The 19,623-nt window shown below is 53.7% G+C and overlaps 1 protein-coding gene across 1 annotated transcript in view; it reads left to right on the plus strand.

Annotated features, from left to right (window-relative positions):
* The window catches only part of PKP1 (plakophilin 1), a 47,133-nt gene extending 34,981 nt beyond the window's left edge, over positions 1-12,152 (plus strand). The window contains exons 6-14 of the mRNA XM_029933143.1: positions 167-344; positions 1,683-1,797; positions 3,692-3,847; positions 4,678-4,854; positions 6,131-6,284; positions 6,645-6,831; positions 7,422-7,506; positions 10,773-10,879; positions 12,038-12,152. Coding sequence (XP_029789003.1) covers positions 167-344; positions 1,683-1,797; positions 3,692-3,847; positions 4,678-4,854; positions 6,131-6,284; positions 6,645-6,831; positions 7,422-7,506; positions 10,773-10,847 — 1,127 coding nt within the window. The 3' untranslated portion in view covers positions 10,848-10,879; positions 12,038-12,152. The remainder of the gene's footprint in view (positions 1-166; positions 345-1,682; positions 1,798-3,691; positions 3,848-4,677; positions 4,855-6,130; positions 6,285-6,644; positions 6,832-7,421; positions 7,507-10,772; positions 10,880-12,037) is intronic.
* Positions 12,153-19,623: the final 7,471 nt, after the last annotated feature.

Below are 19,623 nucleotides of genomic sequence, written 5' to 3' on the forward strand. Positions count from 1 at the left end.
AAATGAGCTCAGAAAATAATCAGGCACTGGATTTGATAGGCCAGGCCTACTTGGAAGATGACGTTTCCATAGGGCTCACTAGCCAGAGCAGGCTGGGGGTGGGGCCTCGGTGCCTGGGGTCTTCCTGAGCCTGGCACATGTTGGGTTGACTGTCCCCAACCTCCAGGGCTGCTCTGGAACCTGTCTTCCACGGATGAGCTGAAGGAAGAGCTCATCGCCGATGCCCTGCCTGTGCTGGCCGACCGGGTCATCATCCCCTTCTCCGGCTGGTGTGACGGCAACAGCAACATGGCCCGGGAAATAGTGGACCCCGAGGTCTTCTTCAATGCCACGGGCTGCTTAAGGTGAGAGAAGAGCGTGCCATGGGGTCCTTTAGCCCCAGCCCTGGGCCTTCCTCCAGGCAGTGCCATCTTAGCCTGGCCAGTGACACTCTCTAGTTTCGTGGGCAGACTCCAAGAAATGGGGCCCCAGCTTCCTGACCTCCCTGGATCTGGCTAAGGCTCAGGACTCCATGCCCTCCTTTAGGGGGCCTCATCAGACTTAGGTAGAAATCTAAGAGTAGAAATGCCAGAGCTGAATATCCAAACTGGCTCAACCATTTCCCCCTCCTCAGCCCCCCCAAAATGCATTTCTTATACCATCTTGAAGAGGGTTCTTTCAGACAAAAGTCTGCTGGTTGGCTCCTAGTGGGTCACTTCCCAGCTGTGGTGCTAAAACCAAATGCCATATTCATTGGCATAAAGATGGCACTGCTCTTTCCAGAGTCTCCTGAGTCTCATGCCAGGGTGAGGCAAGACCCCTGGGGGCTGTTGGAGGAGGGGCCTGGGTAGGCTTGTGCCAAAGGAAACGTTTTCAAGCTGGGTTATGGGTACTGGGATGGAGGTGGAGCCGTGAAACAGATCCCCGTTAGGGTCACACCTAGCTCTGATGGGGTTCATCTTCCCCAACTCCTGGAAGCCCCGGAATGAGGGGTGCAGTTGGCAGGTGCTTCTGGGTTCTCAGCTCATGCTCCTCCCTGTCAGCCTCCATCAGTGGCCTCCAGTGATATGCCAGGACATTAAGGACTTTAAGGGGCTGCAGGGCTACTGGTAGCAGGAGAGGCCACAGCCCACCTGCACCAGGCAAATGGGCCCAGACTGCTTGGGAAGGAGTTCGCTGATGGGGCAGAACACAGCTTCCGTGGGGAGAGGGCATCTGGCCCTCAGCCAAGCACCCCCAGGCTTCTTTCCCAGATCCAGCCCATGGCCCCAGCACCCCACAGAGCTTCTCCTGCTCCACGGAAAGAAACTGGGCAGATGGAAGCTTCCAGCCCCTGTTCAGCAGGTGCCCCCTACTGGTGGGGGTGTGCCTTGACCTGCGAGCTGCACTGGAGCCATTGACGGTCATAAAAGTTACAGGCCTGGAGTCCAGGTGGGCAGAGAAAAGGGTGCAAAGAACTGAGTTCAATGATACCCCATCCAACTTCCACCAGGACAGGGCGGAATTGGCTGAATGGTCTTTCCTTCCTTCTTCCTCATTGTTTTCCCTCATTCTCCTCCTACCAAACCTCCAACCTCATCCCCATCTCCTCTGCCCCTACTTCCCCCACCTACTCTCTCCCATGTGTGCCCCCGAACCGCACTCTTCTCTACCTGCTTCCCTTCTCCCCTGCATCCGAACATCCGCTCTGTTCTCTCCCTCAGGAATCTGAGCTCTGCCGATGCAGGCCGCCAGACCATGCGAAACTACACGGGGCTCGTTGATTCCCTTATGGCCTATGTCCAGAACTGCGTGGCCGCCAGCCGCTGCGATGACAAGGTGAGCACCCCACCCCACCCCGGCCCTGGCCCCCAGTCCTCCTCTCTGTCCGGAGCTTCCAGGCCCAGGCCCTGCCCAGAATCAGTGAAGGCATCTCCTTGGCTTCCAGGTCCTGACATTTTTCCTTCCCAGGCTCCACGGGGCAGGTCTGCACTGTAGGGGACCCTTATGGCATGGTCTGTTGGCGGGACAGAAGCCTAGAGACTGGCCGGCAAAGGGGAGGGCTGGCTGGATGCAGAGAGCTCTGCCCGCCTTAGGCGGTGGTTACGGGGCAGCTCCCCCTTCCTCACCTACAGGCGTTGTGAATGCAGATGCATCCATGATGTCAGTTTCTCGGTTTGCTTTGCTCAGTCGGAGATAATCACAATTACATCTACCTCCTTGGCTGGTGTAAGGGCTCAGTTAGTTAATAAGCAAAGCACAAAGAGGGCCGGGCCCTGAGGGAACTCTGGAGAGAGCTGCCTCTGGCATTGGCGGTGCTGAGCCCTGCCTGCAGCCCTAAGGATCCCCACCGATGCCTCCAGGGGTCCTCCTTGCACTGAGGCGCCTTCTACCACAGTTTCCCACCACCTCCCTAAGAGATTGGCAAAGCCACCCTCCTGTCCCCTCGGGACTTGTGGACACAATAGCGCAGACAGACAGAAAGGAAAAAATCCCAGATAAAGAGAAAGTGAAGGCTGAGATATTTCTACCATGGCAGGACAGAGACAAAGGAGAATAGTGAGTTCCCAGGGTCCCCAGATGACCAGGGGACTGTCTGGGCATCACAGCCACAGGGTCTGGCACACAGTTTCCCTGTGGAGAGATTTTTGTCTCCTGCTCCTCCATTGGAAGTGACAACAGGGCCTCAGGGGAGAGAGAGAGACAGTCATTCGGATGCTCAGCTGCGTCCCCGTGGGCATCATGTTTTTCTGCTCTGGATGCAACATCCCTTCTACCTAGGTAACCCAGACCCTGCAAGTCTGACTCCCTCAATCCCTAGCAGGCCCAAATATCATTAGGAAGGTAAGTCTGCTGTCCCAAACCCTAGCCTGGCCCCTGAGGACAAGTGGCAAAGACCAGCTGCCTTGCAAAGTGCTGGGGTCCAGGTCCCACTGCCTGTGTGGATCTGAGATGGGTCTGTACCTTTGGTATTGGAAGCTGAGGACTAGCCATGAAAAGGGGAAAGAATAAGGACATGGGGACTCGATGGCTTTTGAACCTAAATATGTCACGGCTGCTCCTGAAGAAGCACGTGCCAGGACAGAAGTATGTTCCTCAGTAGCCCAGTCTGACCATTGGCACGATGGCTGTAGCAAGAGAAACAGTAGTCACCATTAGGGCACCCGGATGGCTCAGTCCATTAAGCGTGTGACTCTTGATTTCAGCTCAGGTCACGATCTCAAGGTTTATGAGCCAAGCCCCGCATCAGGCTCTGCACTGACAGCATGGAGCCTGCTTGAGATTCTCTCTCTCTTTCTGTCTCTCTCTGCCCCAGTTGCACTTTCTCTCTCAAAATAAACAAACTTAAAAAAAAAAAAAGAAATAGTAGCTACTGTCTGTTGTGTCCTACCACGTGCCAGGCCCCATGATAGGCCCTTCTGTGTATAATCTTCCCAACAGCCCCATGAAGAGGGCAACTGCAGTCCCATTTTACCACTGAGGACACGGGCCCAGAAGGTGTAGAAAGCCATGAAGTTCACATGGCTAGGAAATGACAGAACTGGATTTGAATCCAGGTTCTAGGAAGTGTTACTGGGAGGTCTTCTCAGACCGCGGTCGGTGGCTGCAATCCTCCCTCGTGGGGCAGCCCGAGGTGCCCGCCTCTCTTCCATTAGTTAGTGCAGGGAGTGAGCCCAGGACGCCATCAGGGCAGGGCATGGGCTCAGGGGCCCTGCTTCTGCTTGGCCCCTAGTCTGTGGAGAACTGCATGTGCATCCTGCACAACCTCTCCTACCGCCTGGACGCCGAGGTGCCCACCCGCTACCGCCAGCTGGAGTACAACGCCCGCAATGCCTACACCGAGAAGTCCTCCACCGGCTGCTTCAGCAACAAGAGCGATAAGATGATGGTGAGCACAGTCAGTTCAGGGACCCAGGGCCTGCTCCCTGCCAGGCACCCACTGGGCTCAGCTTCCTGGCCCACCCCTTCCTCTCTGTTCCCCCTCCTGAGCCTAAAACCAGCCCTAGGGGACAAGCCTATGCCAGAGTCTTGGCCTTGGGAGTATGCTGCACTCTGGGAGCTGAATAGAGGACATTCTGTCTTGCATGCAGAGGGATCTATGTTCTTGAAACCCTAGGAGCTCAGACTGCCCCGAGCTCAGAAGCTCCAGCCCTCTGTTTTCAGAGCTCATTCTCACTTAGTATATAATTGGTAAACTCTGCCTCATCGTCCCCATTATCCTGGAAGGTTTGGGGGTAGCCAGGACTCTCAGCCTTCTCTGGTCTGGTTCCCACCAACTCCCGAGTCTTCCAGGCTCCCCCAGAAGCAGAAGGGGCAGGCTCCCTGCCCTGGGCACCGCTGCGGGAGCTGGGCCCTGGACCCGCCCTGTTTGGCCCAGGGTGGGTCAGGCTTGGGGTCTGACTCCCGGAGGAGAGGAAGCATCATGGTGTGAGATCTCAAAGCAGCTCGACACAGCTGGAAGGTTTGGGCAGAGGCTGGCCTGCAGCACACTTCCTGTGATCTCTGGATTGTTCTCTGCCTCCCTCAGAGCCTGCAGGACCATGGCCCTTTGTCTCACTCTTTCGGGGGAGCTGACACTGTGAGGAAAGGGGCCCCGGGGCAGGTGCTTGCTAGGCCCCTCCCCTCAGGAACCAGACCCCTGGAGTTGGGGGCGGGCACACAGAATGTTGGGCTCCCTCTCTTCACAAGGCTCCCTGCTGACCTGCCCTGTGTCCTCAGAACAACAACTATGACTGCCCCCTTCCGGAGGAAGAGACCAACCCCAAGGGCAGCAGCTGGTTGTACCACTCAGATGCGATCCGCACCTACCTGAACCTCATGGGCAAGAGCAAGAAAGACGCCACCCTGGAGGCCTGCGCTGGTGCCCTGCAGAACTTGACCGCCAGCAAGGGGCTGGTGAGGAGTGGCATCCTTCTCTGCACCCACCCCCCCCATCCCCAACCCCATTTCTCCAACTTCTGCTCCCTTCCCTGCTCTCCCACAGGCGTGTGTGCTGAGTCGTACCAAACACACATGGCCTTCAGACTCAAACACAGACACAGAGGGAATGTCAAACGCTAGGCTGCAGCCAGGCCACTGGGGAAAAGATGAGGGAGTGGAAATGGCCCATCCCTCTGGGAACTCCCGGGTGGTGTCTAGCAGGTGAATCCACTCCTGTTGGATTCTGTCTGTGCTGTGTCTCTGTGTCACAGGGTCCCTCTGCCTCGTGATTCCTGGCTCTATGTGGGCCTCTGCTTGGGATGAAGGGTACATTTGTGGTAGGAGGAATGTCCTGTGTGTTGAACTGACAGAGGGAAAAATAGAGGGTTTGGGGCATGGGCAGGTCTAAGGAAGATGGTGCAGAAAGAGTAGAGATTTTGAGGCCATATATAGTTTGGAGGACATGATGTAATGGCACTGAGCCAAAGGAGGCCTGCCACAGCCAGCGAGCATTTAGATACAGAGACAGCCAACAATCCCTCGTCTCTACTCAAGACAAGAGAGAATTGGGTAGAAGCAGGACCAGGGTGAATTGAGGTCTATGAGACGATGGGCCTGGGGGTCTTCAAGAACTCCAAACAAGCCTGGGACCAGATTACAGACAGGCTGGCTCTGTGGCTAGAGGCACAGATGAGCTGACCCACCTCCAGGGGGCCCTGGATCGTATCTCCACATGGGCACAGACCCTCTCTTCTCCATCTTTGTCCTGGGAGAGCACTCAACAAATATGTATTGAATTCCATGGAGGAATGGAAGTTGGAAGGCAGTCAGTGCCTCTGTTATTGACAAATATCATTGACCGTGTGCTTTTGCGTAAGCAGATACTGCTGAGAAATGTCAAGGAGGCAGAGCTGGGACACACAGGTGAGCTGTGGCATCTGAGTGTTGTCAGACTGGAGTTGATTCTGGGCCTCCACGAGCAAGGGGTCTAAGACTTCCCTCTCGTCACCCATTGTGGCTCTAGGCTGATCTGGGAGTAGAGATCAAGGTCAGGAAAGGCAGGGGTACATTTTTGCCCGGGTGCTCTGTAGCTGCCAGTGTGTGAGCAAATCTGTGTCTCTCTTTGCCTGTGCTTCCAACAAGACAGAGAAGAGGCTCCAGGGTTTGTTCGTATGGGATTACGTGGCCCGAATCTTCTGCCATGGTGCCCGGAAGCCACAGGCTAGGTCCTCACTCCGTCCTTCTTTCTCAGATGTCCAGTGGCATGAGCCAGCTGATTGGGCTCAAGGAAAAGGGTCTGCCCCAAATCGCTCGCCTCCTGCAATCTGGCAACTCGGACGTGGTGCGGTCCGGAGCCTCCCTCCTGAGCAACATGTCCCGCCACCCCGTGCTGCACAGAGTGATGGGTAAGCGCCCTCCACCGCGTCACCCCACTTCCCTCTCCCCCCACCCGCCAGCTAAGACTCGGCAGAGCCCTCATCTTCCAGAGCCTGCTGTAAGGTCACCCTCTGAACTTTCCCTAGGGTGAGCATTCCAAGAGGGGAGGCTGGCCCAAGAGAGGCTTGGAGAGAGGAAGGGGCAGGTCACTGGAGATGGGGAGCAGGTGTGCAGAGGTCCCATTCGAGGCCTGAGCCCTAAGCTGGAGCTTTGAGGGACCACCTTGCTAGGAATCTGAGTTGGCCCAGGACAATGGTCCTGGAGGGAGCCCCTCAGCCCCTCTCTCCTCAGGTCATCTGACCCCATGCCCTCCACTCCTTTCTCTCTAGGGAACCAGGTGTTCCCAGAGGTGACCAGGCTCCTCACCAGTCACACTGGGAACACCAGCAACTCGGAAGACATCCTGTCCTCGGCCTGCTACACTGTGAGGAACCTGATGGCCTCGCAGCCACAGATGGCCAAGCAGTACTTCACCAGCAGCATGGTCAACAACATCATCAACCTGTGCCGCAGCAGGTGGGCAGGGAGGGCATGGTCTCTCCCCCACCGCAAAGCAGGCAGCGCCCCACCAGTAGGCACAGATGTGCAGTGAGAGCAGGACCAAGCATAGAGCGGGTAGCCAGGGTGGGGGCGGCCTGAATGGAGAGAAGTTCCAGAAGCCAAGAGCACTGTGGAGCTGAGCCCAGCTGCCAGGTCTCAGGGCTGTGCAAAGGGGACAGAGGCAGGGCACGCTCCACTGGGGGTCATCAGGGCACATGGAGTGCTAAGAGAGGCCAGCAGGAGACATGGGGCACAGACCTCGCTGTGGGGGAGCTGTATTCTGCTCCATGGGGCTTCCTCCTCCCAGGACAAGGGCTGGGGAACCAGAATGGGAGGGAACTTCTGCTCACAGCCCCCGAGGAGAATCCCAGGGTACTCCTAAGCAGGCGGGGCCAGCGAGTTGTGCCCACTGTGTGGAGTGACCAGGCCAACAAGGCTCCTCTCTCATGCACCTCTGGGGCCTCTCTGCATCTCTGAGACCTGGGGGTGAGAGTGGGAGGGAGGAGGATGATCATTCTCATGCCTCCCCGAGTCTCATCCCACAAATGAACTTCCTGCCTGCCCAGTGCCTCGCCCAAGGCCGCAGAAGCTGCCCGCCTCCTCCTGTCTGACATGTGGTCCAGCAAGGAGCTACAAGGTGTCCTCAGACAGGTAAGGGCCCACACTGCCACCCCTGCCAGTGAGGCTCTCTTCCAGCTCCCCCTGCACTGAAGCAAGCCCAAGCAGGTCAAGAGGAGAGGCAGAATGGCCTGTCCTGCCTGATGGGCATGACTGAGCCACACTGCAGACAGACAGATGGAGTAGAGACAAATGTGCATGACAATGAATGTGATCACACTCTGAACAAATCTCTGGGCTCAAACTCCGGGGAGGTGCTGAGTGCACAGAGGGCAGAGGAAATCAAGGAAATTTGTGAGAGGCCTGGGGCAGGATCTTTTAGGATCAAACTGAAAAGCAGGGTGAACAAAAGGCACAGAATTCACTTGACGGCATAATGTGCACTGTGGCTGGAAAGGAAGGTGTGGGCTAGGGTACAAACCCCTTTAATTTCTTTGAGAGTTTGCCCCTGGCACTGGGGAGCCACTAGGGGTTTTGAGTAAAGAATTTTGTGATTAAAGCAACACTCAGCATCCTTCCTCCTCACAGACACAGCAGGGGGCACTGAGAGATGCTGTGCTAACCCTGGCCCCTCTCTGTTCTCAACACCTCCCAACCTCGTCAAACACAAAGTCCCAGGGGCACCCCAGTGACTTAGTCCTCTAAGTGTCCCACTTTGGCTCAGGTCATGATCTCGAGGTTTGTGAGTTCAAGCCCTGCATCAGGCTCTGTGAGGCTGCTTTGTATTCTGTCTCCCTCCATCTCTCAATAATAAATTTTTTTTAAATGTTTTTAAAAAGCCACAAAATCCTACCTAGGGTCCTATTTTACCCAAATCTCTTCATGCTGACCTTTCCCGTTCCTGCGGCTGCCATTCTTTAGACCGAGTTGTAGACAGCAGTGAGGCTGGAATAAGGACTGGGATGGGATGGTCAGGCGGACAGTGCTCGAGTTCTAGCCTGGAACCACTGTGGCCGCATGAACACAAACAGATCGGCTGGGGAGAGGCCAAGGAAGCTTTGTGGGGACAGCGAGAGCAGTCCTGATCGAAGAGGTCGCATCCAAAGGGATTGGGATGTAGGGGTGGGACCCGAGGAGGGAGGCCAGGCTGCCACTCGGACGGGAGCATTGTGCAGGTGGAAGGCACAAGGGCAGGCAGGACCACCGTGGGGCACAGGTGTGGGGAGGAGTCTTGGAATATAAGGCCAGAAGCATGGAGAAGATCCTCACCCGGGGGCTGAGGAGACCCCGAAGGGCCAGGGAGTCAGGAGGAGCTGCGCAAGGTGGCCAGGAGGGGCTGAAGCCTATGGGGGAGGGGAGGACACTGGAGAAGGGGGGGGCGGCTCCCAGGGCCATGGAAGCAGCAGGGAGAACGGAAGCAAGGGAGGACCCTGGATGCAGTGACCCAGGAGTCCCAAGGCACCTCCAAGAGCACTGCTGGCAAAGCCAGAGGAGGAGGTCCCGGGAGGGATGGAGTTGGGGAGAGAAACTGCTCACCTCAGTCTGGCCCAGAAAGAAGGGAGACAGAGGGAAGGACCCAAGCATCACTGTCATAAAACGAAGAGTTGGCAGCAGAGCAGGGGCTAGTGAGGGGGCGGGAGGTTCAGGAAGACTGCAGAACAGACAGGAGTAGAGGGTCAGGAGGGGCCTGACTGTGTGGAAGAGGAGTAGGGAAGCCAACTGCCCTGGGGCTGAAGAAGCACAGTTCCTCCTCCAGCACAGCAGGGAACCCCGAGGGCAGACTGTGGGACTACTGTAGGCAGAGCCAGCTGGGAAGTATGAAGGTCACGGCCAGTGGTGGCCTCTGCTGGACTATCCAGTGCTCTTTCCCAACAGCAGCGCAATGTGGGCAGCCTTGGCCACGGGACAGCTGTCCGGAGACTCGGTGACAGGGAGGTGGGTGAGGACTGGGTGAGACCTTCCTCAGGCTATTCGATCACGGTCCAGAGGGTTCAGCTCACCCAGAAGTACTGAGGCCACGCCCAGCCTGAGGCACACAGAGAGTTCCCTCCTTACCATTCTTCCGTACAGTACTGATGGGAACCCTTAGGGCCCCAATGCTCCCTCTAGCTGTGCTTGCCGGCAGCTGTGACGTGACTCCCCAAAAGCATCTGCACAATCCTCTGTGCATTAGGTTATGGCTTATGTCCATCCTGCAGAGTAGGAGTTTGCCTTGGTTCAGTGAGTCATGGTAAGGGCAGAGCTGGGACCCAGGAATTCTCACTCCTGGGCTCTTTCCACCAAATCCAGCCAAGCTCAACAGGAGCAAGCAAGCAAATCCGCAGGGGAAAACCAACATCATGTGATTCATGCCCAGACCAGGTAGGCCTAGGGCTTTGAACCACCTGGTATCTGGATTCCTCATGTTCCCACAGGCCGGGGAGAACTGACAAAGTTCTCCGAGCTCAGGGCTGACACCAGGGGCCCCATCTGCTGTCCTGGTTCACTCCCAAAGCATTTATTGACCACCTGCTGCATGCTGGGAGAAATAACAGGAACGAGATTCTGTCGCTCCTCCACAGGAGCTCAGGAGCCGGTGGGGCTAGAGGTGGAAGGACAGACAAGGAAACAGCTCACAGAATGGCAGCAACTTCTCAGCAGAGCCAGACCCCGCTCTGGTGAATGAGAAACACTGGACGTGTCCTCCCTGTGGAGAGCCCTGTCGAGATTTAAAAAAAAAAAAAAAGGAAGAAAGAAAAAGACAGGGACAGTCTGAAGGAAGAGCAACAAACAGCTTTTCTAACCTGATTTTGTTTGTTGTTTTATTTAAAGAATAATGAATATGAGCTGAAGTCCTGATGCCTTAATACAGATTTCTGCAAATCCATGTAGGAGATTCAAAAGTGCTGGTGGAAGTCCAGACACATTTTACTAAGTCATGGATATTAATGGCCTTATGTTTGGTTGCACATTTAATGAGGTCAGCTTTGGGGCGTGTGGGTGGCTCAGTCAGTTAGGTGTCCGACTCTTGGTTTCGGCTCAGGTCATGATCTCACGGTTTGTGAGTTCAAGCCATGCATTGGGCTCTGGGCTGACAGCACAGAGCCTGCTTAGGATTCTCTGTCTCCTCTCTCTCTGTCCCTCCCTGCTTGTGCGCTCTCTCTCTCTCTCTCTCTCTCTCTCTCTCTCTCCTACGCACCTCAAAATAAATAAATAAACTTAAAAAACTGAGGACAGCGTTAGCCCTCACATGTGTATATAATGAGTGCAGAGGGCTATGGTTCAAGCCCAAGGCTACTCTGGGAGGGCAGTTTCTGACCCCATGGAAAGCCCACTCCATTTCGTACTGTTTCATACAGTTGTTGTTTCTCCCCTTGCAGCAAGGTTTGGATAGGAACATGCTGGGATCCTTAACTGGGCCAAACAGCTTCAGGAACTTCACTTCCCGATTCTAAAAAGGTGCTACTCAAGCAAGTACAGATTGCAGGTAAGAATTGGCTCCCTGCCCCCACCCCAGGCAGAAGCATCTCTAGGACCCCTGCAGCAACCTTAGCCGGTCTCAGAGGAAGAGGCCAGGCCTGCGCTCCCACAGAAGCATCCTTCGATCTGGCAGACAGCCTAACCATAGCTGACACAAGGGCTATGAGGACAGGTGTATAGATTGTTTGGCCAGGACAAATCCCACCACCATTAGGGATGTGCAATGTCTGGGCAGAACCTCTAGATACAGCTGTATAGATTGTGCACTGCACAACCTAGGTGGAGCCATTCACATAGACTGTAGTATGAATGCAGATATACAATATATCATTTGAGTTTGTACACCTACAGCTCACATTCTTATCCTTTTTATAATTCACTTTCTAGTCTGTACACGCCTAATGTGGAAAAGGTTATTTCCAGCTGATGATTCCAGAGACCAAAAACTCAGAACCAGTATCTATAACAAAGGCATACACACCTTCGCTTTCATTAGAATCACTTAAGATACTTCCTAAAACGCACACTCCTGGCCCCAACCCCAGGAATTCTGACTCAGCAGCTCTGGAGTGTGAAATGCATTATTAAGCAAGCATCCAAAATATTTCTGATGCAAATGACATCAACTTTCTCTAGAGGGTCACTAAAGATGGCCCCCACATGGAGCCATCGGCAAAGAGCCAAGGATGAGGACAGGGTCTCCTGAGCCCAAGGGGACTTCTTAGCACTGTGGCTGTCTGCCCACACCCCAACACCTCAGGAGGCTCTTGGTGGTGGAGACAGCTGTAACTTTGGTCCTGGTGAAGATAAATAAGACATCAGATACCTTCCCCTGGCAGATGAGTGTCAACAACAGGAGGATGGAAAAAGGGAGGAGACAAAATTCAGTAGATGCTTAATGAGCAAAGTCTGGGTGCTCAGCACGTGCTGAGTCTGGGTGCCGTGCTGGCAGACCGGGGTGGGCGTGGCGGTGGAGACTCCACGCTGACGAGCTTCTCACCCAAGAAGAACAACCTGTGAATGTGTCAGGGCCGCTCTGAATCCCCTCTCGGGCCAGGGGACGCGTCCGTGCTGAAGTGGGTGGGAAGGGGTGGCGGTATCGCCCAGACCTACAGCACGGGCGCGTCTCCCTGGAGATGCTAACCGGATGATTCTCTTCTTCCAGAAATGATGTGACCCAGCTGAGAAGACTTCAGGCCTTGCTGGAGGGTGACTCTGTCCCCCTGGGCAGTGTTTGGAAAAGTTCAAATGCAGTTGAAAGGAAACCTGAAAACTGTGGATGATGGAAATATTTTTAGATTTATTTTTCCTTGGGGGAACTGGCAGGCAGGGAGGGTTGGGAAGGGTTGGGGGGGACTTTTCTTGAGTTAAAGGGGCTTATGTTTCATGTCAATACTTCTTTCTCTGAGAAATGGTATATATACATACATATACACATATATGTATGTATATATATGCCTATATATACATATATATAACGTAAGTGTGTATGTGTGTGCAAGAATGACCACAAAGTGCAAAAAGCAAAGTAAGCTGTTACTGCAGATCGTGAGGTGGTGAAAAGGACTCTCCCATGTTTCTTACTCATAGGCAAGGACTTCCGTGCTTTTTGTTTAGCTCCCTGTAGTTCCCAAAATGTGCTGTGCCAGGGCAGGGGGCCCGCACCAGGGTCAGGTCCTTGAGAAGCCTTGCAAGGGAACCAAGGAGTGGGGGAGGGGCGGGGGTTGGGCCTGGGGCCAACCTCTCCCCTTAAGAGGCAGCTTTGCAGGGAGGGAGGCTGTCAGGGCTGTTGAAGTCCAGTGTATCACGTGGGAAAATCTAGCCATCTGATAATGCCGCCCTTCCCGCAAAGCCACAGGGCCTGGGACTGGACGGGGTTGGGGCTCTAGAGGACAGGTGAGGACAGCCATGTTTGCCTTGCTCCCTGAAGTCTGTTCTGGGGGAGTCGGAGCCAGAGAGATGGGGCTGGCCATTGTCTTGGGCTGTGAAACCGGTCAGAGGCTCAGCCTATAAAGCGCCTGCCTTCAGAGGCTTGTCATCTACCTGTTTCAGGAGAAACATATTTCCAACAGCATGGGGGACAGGCCGGGGCTGGACAGGGACCTGCTCCAGGCTCCAGTTGGACCATGGCTGTTTGGAAACTAACCAGGAGGACATTTCCCTGCGTGTCTGATAAGACTCAAGTGAGAGAGCGTTTGGGGTTCCAGAAGACTTGGAAGATGGGAATTTGGATAGACCAGGAAGGGGAACTGTCAACTCAGGGCACCGGTGAGCCCGAGCCCCAGCCGGAGGCCGTCCCTACCTTTCCCTGAACCCCAGCCATCCTGGTCTTCAGGGTGTCTTTGGGAAAACCACAGAGGATGTGATAGAAGGGGCTTGTCCGGGACACCAGCCGCACCCAAGACCCCAGACTCTTGCGCATTTCAGATGACAAGTAGAAGAAGGACCTCCTCAGGGCCCCAGGGGAAAGCTTGCTGTAAATAGCCCTTAGTATATACTGTAAGATAGAACTTTCCTGATTTCTGCCTCCACCACCTGTACTAGCACTATTGGTGTTGGATGGGAATTAACTGCCCGGTCCATATCCTTCTCTAAAAGAATAGAAGGTGCTCCTCACCCTGCATTCCTCCTCATCCTCCTCCCAGGTCCCCTGCCTGCCCTCTAGCCTCCACCAACCCCCAGTCCAACCCCACTTCTTACCCCGCAGTCGGAATTGAAAAGTACCTTTCTGACCTAAGGATGTGCCTAATAAGAGATGTGACAACTGAGTCGGGGGACCAGACACGTGATGACAGGCCACTTAACCGGGTCTGTGATGCTCCTCTCCTTTTTGCTCATGATGGAAGGCTCATCCCTCTCTCTCAGGAGCTACGAGGGAGCCTGGTCTCACCAGACAGTCCTTGGGCACGGGAGGGAGGGGGGGGAAGGTCCCAGGATGACTCCTCTGCCAGTCACCAGGGCTCAGAGGAATTCATTTCTTTAAAAAAAAATATGTATGACGCACCAATATGTGCCAGGCAGTGTTCTAGGCACTCGGAATACATCAGGGAGTGAAATAGACCAAGCCCTGTCCTCATGTACCTTACATTCTCCAGGAGGAAGGAGGAGATAGGAGATACAGGGTGCTTGGACTTGGGGATCTCCCCCCCAGTGTGAGAGGACTGTCCAGTCCAGTCAGGGCAGGAGGGAAATAGCCCACTCCCAGGGAGTCTGTGACAGCCCTCTGGGAGGTGGCCCTTCCCTTAGCGCTGTCCTGACCTCCTGCTGTTCCTCTGTTCCATTCCTCTGTTCCAGCTCTGCTGAAGATCCAGGTGGGCCCAGCCCTCTGCCTTGGGGAATGGTGGGTGGAGGTGGACAGGTAGGCCAGGCCTGATTTTGTAAGCTCTCTAGTGCTTTCTCAGGCCGGCCAGCTGGGCCTGTCACCTGGGCCTCTGACCCATGCTTGTCACTTTGGAAGAGACAAAACTGAGAGGGTCCTGAGGATGCATTTCCTAAAGACAGGGAGTAAGAGGGTAGCCCAGGCATGGCTCAATATCTTAAGCCCATATGTTGGCCTCATGCTATCGGGATTGATGCCCCAAATAAGACATTCCAATTTGAGGGCAATGAGGAAGGACATAGACCACCCAGTCTCTCCCTGTCCTTGCCCAGACCCCAGAATCTCTTGTGCTTAAGACAGATCCAGTCATTGGCCATCAGCAGCCTGTCCAGTGGGAGCCAGACCAGCAATGCAGACCCCATGCTTCCCCTGGAGATGCATTGGGGGGGGGTCCCAGTCATGTGGGGACACTGATGTTCTCTCTCAGCCACCCCAGAGCCTGACTGAAAGGTGGGATGGCTCAGACAAGGAAACCTGGGACTGTGGGGTGGGCAGGGGGCACCCTTCCGGAGCCCATTCTCCCCCCTGCCCCATATTTGTGTAAGAACCTTGTGCTGGCCAAGCCCAGTTTCTCTGTGTGTGCACTATGTGTTTGCTTTTTTGGAAATCTAGGAAATCAATAAATTGCTGGCATTCCTTTGAACTTTTTGAACAGTGGATTCTTTGGGGGTGCTGTTGAGGAAGGAAGATGGACTTCCTCCCTTCCAGGGTCTCCTCTTACCCTGTGCCAGGCTAGGGCTGAGAGTACCATGTGAGGGGAGATGGATGCCACCACTCACGGGCACCTGCTCCAGGTCCATGCATTTGAGCCTCACATAGCTCCAGGATGCCGATATTGCTACACCAATCTGACAGATAAGTAAAGTGAGGCTTAGGGAGGGAGCAAATATGCCCAATGTCACAGCGCTTATAGAGGGCAAAGGCACCCCACCCGTGAACCCACCCAGACAGAGGACCTGTAGGAAAACAAACTTCAAGGATGTAAGAGAAACTCATGTTTACTGAAAGCGTATTCTACCTGCATCCTGTATGAGGTGCTTGGAGCCTCACAAAAGCAGAGGATGTGGTGAGCCCCAGCCACAAGAGGGTCCCTAAGGGACAAGATGAGCACGGGGAACTTCAACAGGTGGTAAAATCCAGGTGGTGGTCTGGACGTAACCACTGCAGGCCATCACTGGGCGTCAGCGCCATCTGGGTGGAGAAGGCTGAGAACATGGAGAGAAAGTGCTGGAGAGGAGCTCTTTCCCACATCGGAGGGCGGCGACTGGCATGGCCTCTCTAGAGAGCCACGGTCCTGACTTTCCAAGTCCTCTCTCAGTTTGGTAAATGGTCAGGGCAGCCAGGGAGGAGATGCTGTGCGTCAGCCCAGGGGGAGGAAGGGTGCCTGTCTGTGGTCCAGAGCATTGGTATACTAGGTCTGGGGCCTCTGCAGATGTCTTGAGTCCTGAAAAACATGCTTTGGCTCCAAAATGTGAACTCGGATTCTAAATTAAAAATCAAGACATGTCTGATTATTAAGCTACAGTGGAGCAAACATGCAGAAAGACACACAACAGGGGCGCCTGGGTGGCTCAGTCAGTGGAGCGTCCCACTTAGGCTCAGGTCATGATCTCACAGCTCATGAGTTTGAGCCCCATATCAGGCTCTGTGCTGGAGCGCCAAGCCTGCTTCAGGTCCTCGGCCTCACTCTCTCTGTCCCTCCTCCACTTGCATTTTCTCTCTCTCTCTCTCTCTCTTTCTCTTTCTCTCAAAAAAAAGCATTATAAAAAAAGAAAAGCACACAACAGAAATGTGTGCTTCCCTATGAATCTTTGCAAACTGAACACCCCATGCAACAAGCACCCAGATCAAGAATTGACCGTTAAAGCACCCCAAGTCCCCCACAGGTCCCCTGCCTGTAACTATCCCACTCCCCAAGGGCAATCGGTGTCTCAACTTTTTCTTTTTTTGTTGTGTTCTTTTTTATTTTCTGGGAGAGAGAGGGCACAAGTAAGGGAAGGGCAGAGGGAAGGGGCAGAGAGAGGGGGGGGGGAAGGTTAGAAAGAGAAGCGGGGCTCATCCAAAGCGGGGCTCAAACTCACCAACCAGGAGATCAAGACCTGAGCCGAAGTCGGAGGCTGAACTGACCAAGCCACCCACGTGCCCCTCTGCTGACTTTTACCGCCATACGGTAATTTTGCCTGTCCTGCACTTGGTATAAGTGGAGTCAGGATGTCCCTCGTTGCGTCTGCCTTCTCTAGCTGGTGCACATGAGGTTCATGTGTTATAATGACGTGTCGTGTTCACTGCTGTGTGGTAGGCCAGCGCGGGACAGTGCCGCAGCGCACACTGGGGTAGGACATTGCCATTGGGGTTACATCCAGGACTTATCAACATTTGGAGGCGAAGTGTGGATTAGCCCTCTCACATCCTCAAAGTTCCCGCACGGGGTGTGATTGCTGAGAAATCATAACTAACAGCAAGGAACTTTGATTGATGTGGGATGTGGGTGCACCTAACGTGCAGGAGTGGCTAGGGGCTACAAAGGCTTTTGGCCAGCGATCCCTGGACAAGAGGGTGACAGGCCTTTCTGGCCCCTTAGAGCACTAGCCTGTGAGAATGGAAGGCCTCGGGATCCGGGATCCGGGAGCAGAGGACAGGATCACACTGGGTTAGGGGTAAGGGTGCACCAGGAGCAGCTAGAAGCCTAGAGGTGCCTGGGGAAATGCCCGAGGGCCCGGGAGGCGGAGTCTCTCAGACCCCCACCACAGGCTGCATACATCTACCTGTCCCTGAGCCTTGAAGCCTTTTCCCCCTGTCCCTTTGCAGCTGTCCTGGCCCAGGGCCCGGACACCCCACCTCCCGCCAAGTAGTCCAAGTTACTCCAGAGACAAAGCAGTCTTCGCACATCACGTCTTACAATGCGGTGCATTGCGTTGCCCAGCACAGTTGGAGAAAGAGTGAACAGATGTTGTGAATAATAACAATAGTTTTTTTTACCTGAGGGGCTAAAAAATAACCTCGTTACCTTTTAAAGCCATAGAGTATCCATTTTCTGTGCTAAGCTTTCCCTCGTTCTAGCGAAACAAGCAGAACTCGGGGTATTACAGTCCAATGTTATAGATGAAGAGAGCAAGTGTCCATCCCAGAGTCTCTTAGTGAGCATGTGCGGAACCACGCTGAGACACAGGTGTCTGTCCTCACCCAAGTGTAGACTCGGATCGACTCAGGTGAACCTTCCCAGCTGTCCCAGCCTTAGAATGTGATAAGACAGCCCTGATTCAGAGGTGATACTGTGCCCAACTCAACCCAGTGACCCGGATGCTGAGGCTACCTTGAGGCATGCTAAGATGACATGTCTCAGAGCGGGAGTGGTGCACAGACAGGCTGATAAATAGAAAGTTCTGATTTGTGGACTATCGGGTACCCGAAACCACTGCGAGGATCATCTAGCCGGGGGCCAGCTGGTTTGGGTGGTCAGAGTATGAGGCTAATGACCTCCAAATGCCTCGATGACCCCAGCAGGCATGGGCCACACTCACTGGGCATCCTGCAGGCACCTGTACCTTCAGCAGAGTACAAATGTCACTGCGAAGCATGTCAGCCCTCTGGTGGGGGGAGTGTGTAAAAGCTGATGAGCCTCACTGGGGCAGAGATATTCCATATAAGAAAGGATGTCACGGTCCCAATGTTCCAGACCTGGTAGTCAACCGTTAAGTTTTATGACTGATGATGGGGCACCTGGGTGGCTCAGTTAGTTAAAGCGTCCAGCTTCAGCTCAGGTCATGATCTCATAATCCGTGAGTTCAAGTCCCATGTCAGGCTCTGTGCTAACAGCTCGGAACCTAGAGCCTGCTTCAGATTCTATGTCTCCCTCTCTCTCTGCCCCTCCCCTGCTCATGCTCTGTCTCTCTCTCTCTCAAAATGATAAATAAACATTAAAAATTTGTAAAGAAGTTTCATGACTGATGAATTAATAAAAAAATTTCCATACTTATCAAGTGGCTCTAAATCTCTGGGCAGTAATTCTGCCCCCTCTACATAGCCATTAAATCCTGCTCTCTGCACTTCACTCAGAAAGGAAGCTTCAAGGGATGTCTGGGTGGCTCAGTCGGTTAAGTGTCTGACTCTTGATCTCGGCTCAAGTCATAATTTCACAATTCCTGGGTTCAAGCCCTGCATCTGGCTCTGTGCTGACAGTACGGAGCCTGCTTAGGATTCTCTCTTCCTCTCTGCCCCTCCCCCATGCACACACGCTCTCTCTGTCTCTCTCAAAATAAATAATTTAAAAAAATAAAAATAGGGGAACCTGGGTGGCTCAGTCAATTAAGCGTCCGACTTTGGCTCAGGTCATGATCTCGCGATTCATGGGTTTGAGCCCCGAATCGGGTTCTGTGCTGATAGGTAGCTCAGAGCCTGGAACCTGTCTTTGGATTCTGTGTCTCCCTCTCTCTCTGACCCTCCCCTGCTCACACTCTGTCTCTCTCTCTCTCTCTCTCTCAAAAATAAGTAAACGTTAAAAAAATAATAAATAATAAATAATAAAGTATAAAAGTTAAAAAAAAAAGGAAGCTTCAATCAGATATCCAAGGCCAATGGGCCCACATTGAACTCATGTGTGTTCTGGATCCTCCTAGGATCACATTCCTGCATTCTGGGGCCCAAAGTTTTCCTGGAGGACAGCTGGACTTTAGGGCACAGGTACAGATATAGATAAAAGTGACCACATGGTAATTATGTTAAATCTTTTTTTAAAAACATTTATTTATTATTGAGAAACAGAGAGAGACAGAGCATAAGCATGGGAGGCACAGAGCGAGGGGGAGACACAGAATCTGAAGCAGGCTCCAGGCTCTGAGCTGTCAGCACAGAGCCCGATGCAGGGCTCAAGCCCACGAGTGGTAAGATCATGACCTGAGCTGAAGTTCAATGCTTAACTGACTGAGCCACCAAGGTGTCCCTTCCGTTCATCTTCATATCGATGCCACAAAGCATGTTTAACTGTTCCCATTTAACAGATAATGAAACTATGGTTCAGAGAAGCAAGGTTGTATTCAAGGTCACACAGCCAGTAAGCGATGGGTTCGGAATTTGAGCCACGTCTGAGGCCAAGGCTCCTGCCCTTCCCCCTTCGCTATCACTGCATACAGACCGCTGTCCCAACAGTTAGAATGACTTCTCTGCCCTGCAGTGACCATCTTTTGACTGCAGTGCCCCCTCTCAACTTTCTGTAACCCGGGTCTAAGCCTGGAACAAGCACCTGTACCCTGGACACATACGGCTCACTTTTCTTTTTAAATTCAAGAAATTTCTGGTTAAAAAAATTCTTGTCTTCCAAAAGGGCTCTTAAGACAAAACTAGAAGTCAACTGGCCCCTCCCTGCCTTTTCCTTC

Source organism: Suricata suricatta, chromosome 3 (genome assembly GCF_006229205.1).
Source record: "Suricata suricatta isolate VVHF042 chromosome 3, meerkat_22Aug2017_6uvM2_HiC, whole genome shotgun sequence".
NCBI lineage: Eukaryota > Metazoa > Chordata > Mammalia > Carnivora > Herpestidae > Suricata > Suricata suricatta.